This window comes from Salmo salar, chromosome ssa01 (assembly GCF_905237065.1).
Source record: "Salmo salar chromosome ssa01, Ssal_v3.1, whole genome shotgun sequence".
In the NCBI taxonomy this organism is placed as follows: domain Eukaryota; kingdom Metazoa; phylum Chordata; class Actinopteri; order Salmoniformes; family Salmonidae; genus Salmo; species Salmo salar.
The window spans coordinates 42613458-42627929 of NC_059442.1; the positions used below are offsets into that span (position 1 = coordinate 42613458).

Below are 14472 nucleotides of genomic sequence, written 5' to 3' on the forward strand. Positions count from 1 at the left end.
CTCTGTCTCTGCCTCTGCCTCTCTCTGTCTCTGTCTCTGCCTCTCTCTGTCTCTGTCTCTGCCTCTCTCTGTCTCTCTCTGTCTCTGTCTCTGCCTCTCTCTGTCTCTGTCTCTGCCTCTCTCTGTCTCTGTCTCTGCCTCTCTCTGTCTCTCTCTGTCTCTGTCTCTGCCTCTCTCTGTCTCTGTCTCTGCCTCTCTCTGCCTCTCTCTGTCTCTGCCTCTCTCTGTCTCTGCCTCTGCCTCTCTCTGTGTCTCTGTCTCTGTATCTGCCTCTCTCTGTCTCTGCATATCTCTGTCTCTGTCTCTGCCTCTCTCTGTGTCTCTGTCTCTGTCTCTGCCTCTCTCTGTCTCTGCATATCTCTGTCTCTGTCTCTGTCTCTGCCTCTCTCTGTCTCTGCCTATCTCTGCTTCTCTCTCTCTCTCTCTCTCTCTCTCTCTCTCTCTCTCTCTCTCTCTCTCTCTCTCTGTCTCTGCCTCTCTCTGCTTCTCTCTCTCTCTCTCTCTCTCTCTGTCTCTGTCTCTGCCTCTCTCTCTCTCTCTCTCTCTCTCTGTCTCTGCCTCTCTCTGCTTCTCTCTCTCTCTGTCTCTGCCTCTCTCTGCTTCTCTCTGTCTCTGTCTCTGTCTCTCTCTCCTCTCCCTCTCCCTTGCTCTCACCCTCTCCTCTTGAACAAAGACCTTCAGTGTCACACAGAACTCCACTAAGCCATACCACAGACAGCTAGGCATGCCCAACTGGTCACAGAGAGGAGGGGGGAAGGAGGGGGGAGGAGAGAGAAGGAGGGGTGATCAGTAACAACATCTGTGAAATGGTGCATTTCTCTCCCAGCCCTTCTCTTATCCCTAATCTTCCCCTAACTGGTAACCACAATGAAAATAGAAGCTGAATATACAAATTCCATGCACATGCTCACTCAGATAAAATATACAAATTAAGTTCAGTTGTGGTTGGAATGTTTTAACATACTTCTCTCAGTGCCAACCATGTCAAAACAACTCGTAAAGTTCCACAGAATGACAAAAGACAAAATCGTTTTTTCCAAAGAATTTTGGACAGATGGGGGAGAACAGGGTCTGTATTTTTTGAAGCAGAAGGTTGTGTTCTCTCTCTGTCTCTCACTCTTTCGCTTTCTCTCTCTCTCTCTCTCTCTCTCTCTCTCTCTCTCTCTCTCAGACTGCTAACTGCCACCACGGTACTCATGGGAGCCCTTCTCGTTTCTTTATACTTTGGAGGTGAAACCAGCAGTGTGCTTGTGGTCTGAAGTCAGAAACGGTGTCCCAAATGGCACCCTATACCCTACTTAGTGCACTACGTTTGACGAGAGCCCTATGGGCCCAAGTCAAAAAATAGTGCACTATAACGAGAGGGTGCCATTTTTGTAGCCTGGAGTCAGATTAGTTCATGTGGTGAGTCTGGCCTGCGCACAACGACTCAGGATGGAAGTCCGAGTAATAACAAGAAACTGCTGTCTCAACGTGAATCAGTAGTTGTCTAATAGCAACGGTGTGATACAGGATGGAAAGAAAGTAAGAAAACCTTCAATGGGGAAAGCTAGAATGATGTAGTGTCTTGACACTTACCCCACTCATAGTCAAATCTTACCCAAGAGGTCAGGACTACTGCTGCTTTTCTGTTCTACCTGATAATTCATTGTACACACCTGGTTTCCCAGGTCTAAACCAGTCCCTGATTAGAGGGGACAAATGGAAAAAGCAGTAGAACTGGCTTCAAGGCCCAGATTTGAGTTTGAGGGCTGTAGCCCCTAGTTATGCTGGATAATATGAAGAAATGCGTAGTGCAGAGTGGAGATCTCATATGAGGCGTTTCTATTGTCTGTAGGATGAGGTATGGGACAACACACATCTGTTTGGGTCAACTGATTAGAAGCCTACTGCTTTAGGACTCCCAAGCTATGGCATTGTACTAGTGAGAGGGCATCAGGCTCAGAACTGTTGAATAAGAAAGAGCTTGAGGCACCTCAACTCTACAACTCAGCAAGATTACAACAGCAGGCTGGCGGAGGCTCAGAGGCTTCAACTTCACTGTTTTATGGCAGGATATTTCTCAAGTTTCCCTCAGTAAAACGCAATACTATTGGAATGGACGAATTCTTTAAGACGGTATCAGACCTCAGTCACTGAGTCATGGAATGAATATAAAAGAAGTGACTGTAACACACATGCACGCCTGACGGACGCACGTACCCACGCAAATACCCCTTTGCCAGCACGTTTCAACTCAAAATCGGTTTGTAAGCGTCTATAAGATTTTTTTTTAGTTCAAAGTGCCCTTAACTTTTTTACCGGTAGTTTTTTTTGTCTATTATTTGAGTTGTTAACGTGGTTCATGTGTTGCTCAGACTTTCCAGGCTCTCTAGCGCATCTGGTAACTGAAGTGTTACTGTGATTTCACGGTATAAAGTAGATGCAAAGCAACCATAGGCTTTTCACTTTCTTAAGCCAATTCCCGAAGTAGTGAAATGAAGACTCATTACAGTACTGACTCCATTTTTATTTCTACTTTTTCCACTTCACAGACCGATATATTTGCACTTTGGGTATCATAATTGAGTCATTATGTATAATTTTGTCCGTTTGTCCAAGGATTGGCTGGGAGAGCAGAAATATATACTGAATGGTCATTTTCCCTCTGTACAGTATGAAATTGCAGTGACAGCTTATGGAACAGAGACATTGAATGATTGCAATGCCAGGTGTTAGCAGCTACCATGTCACTTGGACTTACAATTGCAATAATGGTCCATTTCCAAAACGGTACTGTAGGAGGAATAATAATTCTCTCTCCAGCTGGACTAAACTGCACATGAACGCTCTTGCGTGAGAGTGTTACGTCCCATGTTTCTCACTGGAGAACAAAACACTGACTACACCACCTCCGGAACCCGTTCGAAACACGATACACAATAAAGAATTGAGTGTGAAAAACTCCAGAACGTGCCAAATATGGACTCTTGTCTTGAGGAATGGCAACTCAGGGAGTGCTTTTTGTAAACCATGAAGCATGAACCAGTCCCCTCTTTAACGTATCAATTGTGTCTAGAGGCTGACTGTCTTCAACAGAGATCCATAATCATTCCCTGTGGATTCTCCAGGCCCGTGTCGGATGTGTGTGTGTGTGTGTGTGTGTGTGTGTGTGTGTGTGTGTGTGTGTGTGTGTGTGTGTGTGTGTGTGTGTGTGTGTGTGTGTGTGTGTGTGTGTGTGTGTGTGTGTGTGTGTGTGTGTGTGTGTGTGTGTTCCAGGCTAGCATTTCAGGGATAGATGAGCAATGACGGTTACAGTCAAATCTGGACCTGGTTTCCATAATTGAATATGCATGGCAGTTTCAGATGTTCCCACCCCTCTCATCCCTCCTTTCCCTCCATCCTCCCATCCCTCTCTTGCTTCCTTCCTATCCCTCCGTCCAGTGACAGGGCAGACCTTGGGATGATTATGGCTGTTGGATGCATCTGGAAGGTGTACAACACACTTCAGCAGATGTGTATAAATAGGGCCTGTTGCAATTTGCTTATAAGGATGAAGTATAGAGGGGAGGTCTCAGCTGCCATAAGCACTCTGTCAGGCAGCCAGCAGCACTCTAACTTCTCCATACTCTGAGTGATTCATCAGATGGTCCAGGGAGAAAGGCTCTGGCCCCAGGTAGCAGCGGTATGATGATGAGCCTGGTTGGCTGTAAGACTTCCTGTCCTCACCAGACTAAAGCCTGGTTGACACAAGCTATACAAGCTACACTCCAGACCGGGAGTCAAATAAGATTTGTTTATTTCGAATGCTTTAGCTGCTATTAATTTTAATTTTGCCTGACACAATAGATTCAACAGATTAATCCCAAGGTATAAACCCTGTCCGTTTGCCACTCAGGTACGCTAAATCAGACACTCCAAATATTTGAAAGAAAACAAATACCCTTTGAACCCAGGCCTGCTTCATTCTTGCTCCTATCCTCCAGTCAGGCTCCTGTGGGTTTTAATGAGGACCTCCGTATTTGTGAGCAATTAAACCCTGAACTAGCAAATAAACATAATCATATTTAAACACATTCACATCCCTCTCTACTGTGCAATGAATGGCATTATGTTGTAAAGTAGGAATGTAACTACTTGTTCTGGACCAGATGCCCAAACCTCACATACTGTACAGTTTAGACCATATGGACAGACACCTGGACCTCCCCTGCCCTGAGGGGAGCTGGGGGGAGTCCCCTGCCTTCACACAAGGAGCTAGGTCTGGGCCTGGGAACATCTTGAGGGACTGCTACCTGAGGTATTGTGTGTGTGTGTGTGTGTGTGTGTGTGTGTGTGTGTGTGTGTGTGTGTGTGTGTGTGTGTGTGTGTGTGTGTGTGTGTGTGTGTGTGTGTGTGTGTGTGTGTGTGTGTGTGTGTGTGTGTGTGTGTGTGTGTGTGTGTGTGTGTGTGTGTGTGTGTGTGTGTGTGTGTGTAACTCAAAGGCATTATGACTGTAAATCATCAGAACCAGCCCACGCATACTAAAGAAGTCAGTAAACCTTAGAAACAATAGTAGGCCACACAGGTGGCACCTTAATTGGGGAGGACAGGCTTGTGGTAATGGCTGGAGTGGAATATGCGGGATGGAATTAAATACATCAAACACATAGTTTCCAGGTGTTTGATGCCGTTCCATTTGCTCCGTTCCGGCCACTATTATGAGCCATCCTCCCCTCAGCAGCCTCCACTGCCCCATTACACACGCATAACATGCCCATAGCATGCAAGCCTTAGTTGACAGACAGAAGCTGATTCCTGGGGTAATGGAAGTAATGTTGTGTGTGTGTGTGTGTGTGTGTGTGTGTGTGTGTGTGTGTGTGTGTGTGTGTGTGTGTGTGTGTGTGTGTGTGTGTGTGTGTGTGTGTGTGTGTGTGTGTGTGTGTGTGTGTGTGTGTGTGTGTGTGTGTGTGTGTGTGTGTGTGTGTGTGTGTGTGTGTGTGTGTGTGTGTGTGTGTGTGTGTGTGTGTGTGTGTGTGTGTGTGTGTGTGTGTGTGTGTGTGTGTGTGTGTGTGTGTGTGTGTGTGTGTGTGTGTGTGTGTGTGTGTGTGTGTGTGTGTGTGTGTGTGTGTGTATTGTGACAATCACACAACAAACATCCCCCACAACCAGAGCAGAATAAGGTCCAAATAAATCCTAATGGTGTGTATTATGAAGAAGCAGGGTTGGCCTGATAGTTCCTAGATCTATGAAGAGTTGATCTCAGCTCAGACTACAGGGTGGGGTTGGTCGAAGGTTATCATGAGTTGCATGGTTTGTTCTGTTGTATTGACTGTGTGTATGTGTACCTTGTCTCCATACACGGTGTGGGCAGGGCACGAGCAACTATTAATAAGTAATCACACTAACCCCTGATTGTTTTCCATTCATACCCAGTTGTGTGTTTATGTGTGAAGGTGTGCACACGCATGCATGTCTCTGTGTGTTTTTTTTAAATATTTGACTCTGCCCAGCATGTCGTAGTTTACTTTAAAACGAATGACAGATGATGTCATGACACAGCGTAACGAACCACCGTGACATTTGTTTATTATAAGGAGAGATCACCATGGTAATGTACGAGGACGTAACACACTTGCAGTTTGCTAAAAGGCACATGAAAAATTGTGGTCTGATCTTTGGCCTGAATGCAAAGTGCTATGTCTGGAGAAAATCAGGCACAGCTCCTCACCGGTCTAACACCATCCCTACCGTGAAGCATGGTGGTGGCAGCATCATGCTATGGGGAGGCTTTTCAGTGGCAGGGACTGAGACACTGGTAAGGATAGAGATGGAACAATGGAGCCAAAATACAGGCAAATCCCTGAAGAGAACCTGCTTCAGAGTGCAAACGACCTTAGACTGGGGCGAAGATTTACATTCCAACAGGACAATGACCCCAATCACATAGCCAAAACAACGCTGGAATTGCTTCAGAACAATATTGTGAAAGTCCTTGATTGGCACAGCCAAAGCCCAGACTTGTATCCCATTGAAAATCTGTGGAAAGACAAAGATAGCTGTTCACCACTCCCCATCTAACTTAACAGAGCTTCAGAAAATCTGCAAAGAAGAATGAAAGAAAATCCCCAAATCCAGATGTGCAAAGCTGATACAGACACCCAAGACGACTCAAAGCTGTAATCGCCGCCAAAGGTCCTTCTACAAAGTACTGACTCAGCGGTGTGAATACTTATGTAAATGACATTATGTATTTCATCTTCAATACATTTCTAAAAACATGTTTTCAGTTTGTCATTATGGGATATTGTGTGTACATATTTAATTCATTTTGAATTGAGGCTGTAACAACAACTTCTGGCCTAAATGTAAAGATGTACAGTATATTTATATGCTCTGGGATAACCAAATCTCCCCCCCCCCCCCCACACACACACAAACAAACCACAGGAGATCAGATCAACAGTACATATAGAAAGTTTAATTAAGGGATTAAAAAGACAGAAGCAGCAGGACTGAAGTGCAGCCATTTTATTTTTCTCTACAAACAGTGACTCCTGAAGTGTTTTAAAGCCTTACTACACAAAAGAGGTCATAACAGTTCATTATAATCAAATAATCACAATAACAGTCATATTATATATATAATACTAAAGCACATTCTAACATAATGCTTTGTCTGCAGTGTTTCAGTTACTCTGTGTGTGTCCCAAAATGGCATCCTATTCCCTATATAATGCAATACTTTTGACCGGAGCCCTGTTCAAAAGTAGTGCACTAAACAGGGAACAGGGTGCCATTTCAGATGCACCTGTGTTTCTATAGGCTACCTCCTACTAAGGTATAATACTTCAGTTAGCTCATAGTAATCTCAGGTAGAAATACATCAAGGGTTTCTTACTACAGTAACATTCTGACCATATGGAATTGTACAGCTTACCGATGGTCATCACTCCATATCCTACAAGTTTATGTTGCCCCATCCTCTTTTCCTTCCTTCATTCATTTGTCCCATAGCCGTAGTACAATGCACTTTCCTTATGCAATTTTACTGGTATAGTCTTCTTATTCTTAACAAATCAATAAACTGTTTATTTCAAACCCAATTTAAAATGATTTCCATGTCTGGAACCCAATGCAGTACTGTGCATAAACAATCTACTGTACCATGTCAACCCAGTAACAGGACCCTCAAAATAGCCTGGTTCCAGATGTGTATGTGCTGTGTGGATACTATGGCATCCATTGTCGTGCATTGACTATAGGCAAAACAGTACAAACAGATCGTGAACCTGGCTACCCTTATAGACAACCCTAAAATACCATGTTTTAAAATGATCCAGACTCTTTCTGGAACTTAAACCCCAGATACTTTTTTTATATCATCCATTTGATCAGGAATGTAGTCGGGCGGCCAAAACTGTATAAATCTGGGTCTTAACCCATAAATCCAGCAGGAGGGATTTAAAGTGGTGCTCCTGTCCTGAAACAGCACAACCAGCACCCAGACTACTCCCTCTCTCCCAGGTACACCTGCATGCCTGTCAGCATGTTACCATGACAACGCAACACCTTCCTTTAAACACCAAGTATCACTACTCTGAGGAAATAGATTTGTTATGTGACAGACGGGGATTATTTTACCTTTTTCACCTGGTCCCGTCTCTAAACTCCCCCTCAAAGGCCGCGTTAGGGGTACTTAAAATTAAATAAAAGGGAAATAAAATATGTTTTATTGCAGTTCTTAAAGTGACATTATATATGGGGTTATAATGTGCTTACATCCACGCTCGTAAATATACATAAACATGACATAAACTAATCATGAACTCATAAAAAGGTGAAGAACTGGCCTCCTGGCTCTTGTTTCAGTGGGGATAGAGAATGGTAGCTCCATACAGTAATATGGTGCTTTTTTTTTTACTAAGAACCCACTCAGGGTTAAATTGTGTTCCATAAATTATTTTTTCTTTTTGAAGCGTAAATAAAATATAAAGTGTTTGGGAAGCTTCAATCTACACTATATATACAAAAGTATGTGGACACCCCTTCAAATTAGTGGATTCGGCTATTTCAGCCACACCCGTTGCTGACAGGTGCATAAAATCGAGCACACAGCCATGCAATCCCTATAGACAAACATTGACAGAATGGCCTTCCTGAAGAGCTCAGTGACTTTCAACGTGGCACCGTCATAGAATGGCACCTTTCCTACAAGTCAAATCATCACATTTCTGCCCTGCTAGAGCTGCCCCGGTCAACTGTAAGTGCTGTTATTGTAAAGTGGAAACGTTTAGGAGCAACAAGCGGTAGGCCACACAAGTTTACAGAACAGGACCGCCGAAAGCTGACGCGCGTAAAAATAGTTCATCCTCATTTTCAACACTCACTACCGAGTTCCAAACTGCCTCTGGAAGCAACGTCACCACAACAATGTTCGTCAGGAGCTTCATCAAATGGGTTTCCATCGCAGAGCAGCCACACAAGCCTAAGATCACCATGTGCAATGCCAAGTATCGGCTGGAGTGGTGTAAAGCTCGCCGCCATTGGACTCGCTTCACCATCTTGCAGTCCGACGGACGAATGCCAGGAGAACGCTACCTGCCCCAATGCATAGTGCCAGGTGTAAAGTTTGGTGGAGGAGGAATAATGGTCTGGGGCTGTTTTTGATGATTCGGGCTAGGCCCCTTAGTTCCAGTGAAGGGAAATGTTAAAGCTACAGCATACAATAACATTCATTGCATACGATTCTGTGCTTCCAACTTTGAGGCAACAGTTTGGGGAAGGCCCTTGTCTGTTTCAGCATGACAATGCCCCCGTGCACAAAGCGAGGTCCGTACAGAAATGGTTTGTCGAGGTCGGTGTAGAAGAACTTGACTGGCCTGCACAGAGTCCTGACCTCAACCCCATCAAACACCTTTGGGATGAATTGGAATGCAAACGGCAAGCCAGGCCTAATCGCCCAACATCAGTGCCCGACCTCACTAATGCTCTTGTGGCTGAATGGAAGCAAGTACCTGCAGCAATGTTCCAACATCTAGTGGAAAGCCCTCCCAGAAGAGTGGAGGCTTTTATAGCAGCAAAGGGGGGACCAACTTCATATTAATTCCTATGAGTTTGGAATCGACGAGAGGTGTCCACATACTTTTGGTCAGGTAGTGTATATTAGAGGACTGCAGTGCTAGGAGGCTGAGGTGGGCTTGGCCAGGTGGTGTAATATCTGGGGTCAGGGGTTAAATGGGAGGAGCTAGAGGAGCTGGAAGAGAGGCCTTGGGTCTCTCAGGGCTGCTTATAGAAGGAGCTATAGGGGCTAAAGCCTAGTGTTAATAATACTGTGTTGGATTGTGTTATTAGTATTGGAGAGCTCAGGTTGAGGCTGGGGATGGGACAGACTGCAGTAGCTCAGGGTTGGGCCTCTGTGCTGACCTCCTTCTCATAGATGTAGCTGCCTACACCTCCAGTGTTCACTCCTGGAGACACAACAACACCACAGACAAACAGGAGTCAGTATCAAATGTGTTACAGTATAACTAATCACTTATTTTCTGTTGGTGGTTTTGCATCACTTTTATGTAGGAAGCTCAATATGAGCAGCTTCTTTTAACAGCTATAACATACAACACAGGCTATTGTTACGGTATAGCTAATATTTATGGACAACAGCACCACCTAGTGGTTGTGTAAAAGACAAGCACCTACCTTTGGGTCCAAAGAGACAAGCATAGCATGGCTTGTGGCAGTATGGCTGGCCATTATGCTGTTATAACACAAAAGACACTCTATGAAAATGTGGAATCATATCATGTATTCATTCAGAACATCCTAATTATGATGCATTTATGCCATTCAGGTGCATTCAAGAAAACCGGCTTGAGCAAGGTGCTGTGTAGATTCCCTAATCTTGATAACATAATGAGCAGTTATTTAGGATCCAAGATGATTCGTAGATCAATGATTCTGTGTTGTGCCTTGCTCAGACGGATTCCCTTGAACATTGATTGTGTTTTTTGCAGCTGGCCCTTTCCTGTTTAAATTTCCTGCCTCTTTCACACCCCTCCTCATCCCTTCTTTCTCCCTCCCCTCATCTCTCCTACCTCTGCGTGGCTGCCAGCGGCCAGGGTCTTGCTGCACCTCTCACAGCGGAGACAGGGCCGATGCCAGTCCTTCCCTAGGGACGTCACCTTCTCAGCTATCACACACACACAATACCTTAGAAATCAATAACCTCAGCGGCAGGTGCGTCGGAAATGTTCAAATGTCATTCAAAAGGGAAGACACACAGGAGCACACGTCACCATGGCAACTGCACGACAGGTCCAGTTGTAATCTAACACCTAACCTGACAGTTTATTCTGAGCCTTGTAGTGTGCCATGGCTACTTACCAAAGTAGACCTTCTTGTTGCACCTGGGACACAGGTTGGCCTCACCAGAGAAGGTGGTGATGCTGGAAGCTGTAAAGAAACAGAAAGAGAGTTCACCAGCAGATAGCGTCTCACACACACACACACACACACACACACACACACACACACACACACACACACACACACACACACACACACACACACACACACACACACACACACACACACACACACACACACACAGTAGTATAGCCTCTGGCCTGCAACTGTGGGAAAACGCAGTGTGAACAGCTTGAGAAAGTCCCCTGTGACCATCCCTGGTGTGAGCCTGGCCTGTATAGTAGGTCTCATCACTGAGTCAGCAGGAAGACCAAGTCTGTTTCTCCTTTCTATCAAATTCAGATCCGTAGGCAGCTACTTTCACTATTTCACAACTTTTCCCATGTCTTCACTTACATATGTGGACACATTCACACATGTACACATGCGCGAAAGCATGTACCTTTGACAGGTGCCCTGGGTGCAAACACTTTCTTCTCCTCAGCAGGCTTGGGGGGGGCGTCCAAGTCAGTACAGGCTAGATTATTGCTGATGGGGGATTCATACACATAGGACCCTGCTCCCCCAATGTTCACACCTACAGAGGTCATAGGGCAGAGAGAAGTCAGAGTTTAGATTCAGACCAATTTGGACACACCTACTCATTGAAGGCTTTTTCTTTATTTTGTACTATTTTCTAAATGGTAGAATAATAGTGAAGACATCAAAACGATGAAAAAAATACCGATAGAATCATGTAGTAAGCAAAAAAGTGATAAACAAATCAAAATATAATTTATATTTGAGATTCTTCAAAGTAGCCACCCTTTACCTTGATGACAGCTTTACACACTCTTGGCATTCTCTCAACCAGCTTCATGAGGTAGTCATTTACAGCCAGCAATTACAGCCTTGCAGACCTTTGACATTCTAGTTGTCAATTTGTTGAGGTAATCTGAAGAGATTTCACCCCATGCTTCCTGAAGCACCTCCCACAAGTTGGACTGGCTTGATGGGCCGTTCTTAGGTACCATACGGTCAAGCTGCTCCCACAACAGCTCAATAGGGTTGAGATCTGGTGACTGTAGTGGCCACTCCATTATACACAGAATACCAGCTGACTGCTTCTTCCCTAAATAGTTCTTGCAAAGTTTGGAGCTGTGCTTTGGGTCATTGTCCTGTTGTAGGAGGAAATTGGCTCCAATTAAGCGCCGTCCACAGGGTATCGCATGGCGTTGCAAAATGGAGTGATAGCCTTCCTTCTTCAACATCCCTTTTACCCTGTACAAATCTCCCACTTTACCACCACCAAAGCACCCCCAGACCATCACATTGCCTCCACCATGCTTGACATTTGGCGTCAAGCTCTCCTCCAGCGTCTTTTCATTTTTTCTGCGTCTCACGAATGTTCTTCTTTGTGATCCGAACACCTCAAACTTAGATTCGTCTGTCCATAACACTTTTTTCCAATCTTCCTCTGTCCAGTGTCTGTGTTCTTTTGCCCATCTTAATATTTTCTTTTTATTGGCCAGTCTGAGATATGGCTTTTTCTATGCAACTCTGCCTAGAAGGCCAGCATCCCGGAGTCGCCTCTTCACTGTTGACGTTGAGACTGGTGTTTTGCGGGTACTATTTAATGAAGTTGCCAGTTGAGGACTTGTAAAGCGTCTGTTTCTCAAACTAGACACACTAATGTACTTGTCCTCTTGCTCAGTTGTGCACCGGGGCCTCCCACGCCTCTTTCTATTCTGGTTAGCGCCAGTTTGCGCTGTTCTGTGAAGGGAGTAGTACCCAGCATTGTACGAGATCTTCAGTTTCTTGGCAATTTCTCAGAACAAGAATAGACTGACGAGTTTCAGAAGTAAGTTCTTTGTTTCTGGCCATTTGGAGCCTGTAATCGAACCCACAAATGCTGATGCTCCAGATACTCAACTAGTCTAAAGAAGGCCAGTTTTATTGCTGCTTTAATCAGGACAACAGTTTTCAACTGTGCTAACATAATTGCAAAAGGGTTTTCTAATGATCAATTAGCCTTTTAAAATGAGAAACTTGGATTAGCTAACACAACTTGCCATTGGAACACAGGAGTGATGGTTGCTGATAATGGGCCTCAGTAGGCCTATGTAGATATTCCATCAAAAATCTACCGTTTTCAGCTACAATAGTGATTTACAACATTAACAATCTAAGTGACCCCAAACTCTTTAACAGTAGTGTAGTAGAGAACAGAAAACCAGCAGGCTCCGGACCTCATAGGGAAGGATTTGAATACCTCTAACCACACAACTCTATGCACTACTTTTAACAACTTCCACTGAACATTTTTACAAAAACACATTTACTTGAAGAACAGTGCAGATGCAAAGTTTGGTAACAGAATGACGGTTTGTGTCGTCATTCTGTTACCAAACTTTGCATCCGCACGTTTCTTCAAGTAAACGTGTTTTTGTAAAGTTTTCAGTGGAAATTGTTAAAAGTTGTCCTTGTGCATAGAGTTGTATAGTTTGTTTAACTTTGGAATCATTGTTTTTTGTTTGGCATACATTTTAAAGTGAAACATCTGAGACTCAGCATCATTTTGTTACCATGGAATTGCCCTCCTGATCTAATGTATGCCTTATGACAATAGTAAGATGTTCTTCACCTTTTGGTCCAAAGAGGGCAGCATAGCATGGTTTGTGGCAGAAGGGCTTCCCATCATGCTGTAGACAGGGAATAAAGAGAAGAAGAATGACTGACGGTGAGTAAATAACATTTATAAGCCCAAACCTCACAAGACTGACAAACATAGCTTGGCAATTTCCATCTTCTAGACAGACTCATGCATCTTTGGAAAAAAAAGGTTATTAGATTGTGTGTGCGTGTGTGTAGGAGAGAGACAGAGAGAGAGAAAAAACACCACAGCCTCCTGAGAAAGAAAGGGAGAAAGAAAGTCAGTCTGGCTTGATCTCCATTTTCCAATGTGTTCCAATGTTCCAGCCCAGGTATCAGTTGTGGTTGTAAACAGGAGACCAGTACTGTTGATTAATCAAACACCTCACATCAGGGTCCTTTTCAGTAGGTGGAAATCATTTGGAAACTTACTGAACCTGACCCAGTATTATGGTTGCAAAATGCTGGTAACTTTCCCCAAATTCCCAGGTTTCCCAGAAATCCTGGTTGGAGGATTCCGGATTTCCTGTTTATTCCCACATGATTCCAGGAGTTCCAACCGGGATTTCCCCCCACCCCAAAATTGGGAAAGCTAACAGATTTTTGCAACCCTACCCAGGATAGGTGTGAGCGTGTGTGGGCCTTGTAGGATGACAGAGGTCAGTCGAAGGCTTAGAGATGGGTCTGTCAGGACTCTATGTCTCTCCTAATGCATGCCGGGATGATGGTGGTCATGTAATAGTTGTCAGTGGTCAAATCAAATGGTCATGTAACAGCATGGACAGGCAGCAGAGGGATCAGGGCCTGGGCCAGAGAGAAGGCATCCAGTCCAGAGCTCTTTCCTAATTAATCTTTCCTCCATTCCTCGATTTCTCTCCTTGCCGCCTCGACAAAATGGATTGGAGAAAAAGGTCAGAAGGTAGGGACCTTGGACATTCTCCTCCAATACAGTGAGGAGGACGGGAAGAGAGGATGAATTGAGATACAGCAAAAGTGGACAGGCAGAGGGGGATGAAAGAGGCTACGGTACCAACGCCACAGCACAGGGCCACGTGCCAATGCCGACTGTGGGAACAAACTGCTTTAGTCGCACAATCCCTTCACACCCACGTGGCATCTTATTCCCCTCAGAAACTCACAGAGTAGAAAACAGCCTGCTTCTCTTCTCAACTATCTATAATGTATTACCCATGACAGGAAGTAAATGTAGCGCTGTAACAGGAGCTAGAAACAGACAGGCAGACACAGTGTGTGTGTGTTAAACAGACAGACACAGATCCATAGGGGTTGTAACATCTATGGGGCCTATACAGTAAACGTTCTGGTAATATTAGTCTCTCTCTCTGACTACTGGGCACTGATGGGTTTGTCAGGAGGGAAGATCCAGCACACAGGGCTTCATTGTGCCCACTAGACAGCTCTGGTCCCCTCACAGTTCTGGTTGTATTTCCCTACAGC

General features: G+C 44.7%; 1 protein-coding gene across 1 annotated transcript in view; it reads right to left on the reverse strand.

Annotated features, from left to right (window-relative positions):
* Positions 1-8816: 8816 nt before the first annotated feature.
* The window catches only part of crip2 (cysteine-rich protein 2), a 45856-nt gene continuing 40200 nt past the window's right edge, over positions 8817-14472 (reverse strand). The window contains exons 3-8 of the mRNA XM_014195473.2: positions 13007-13064; positions 10826-10960; positions 10342-10410; positions 10053-10147; positions 9658-9715; positions 8817-9428 (exon numbers count right to left, since the gene is read on the reverse strand). Coding sequence (XP_014050948.1) covers positions 9361-9428; positions 9658-9715; positions 10053-10147; positions 10342-10410; positions 10826-10960; positions 13007-13064 — 483 coding nt within the window. The 3' untranslated portion in view covers positions 8817-9360. The remainder of the gene's footprint in view (positions 9429-9657; positions 9716-10052; positions 10148-10341; positions 10411-10825; positions 10961-13006; positions 13065-14472) is intronic.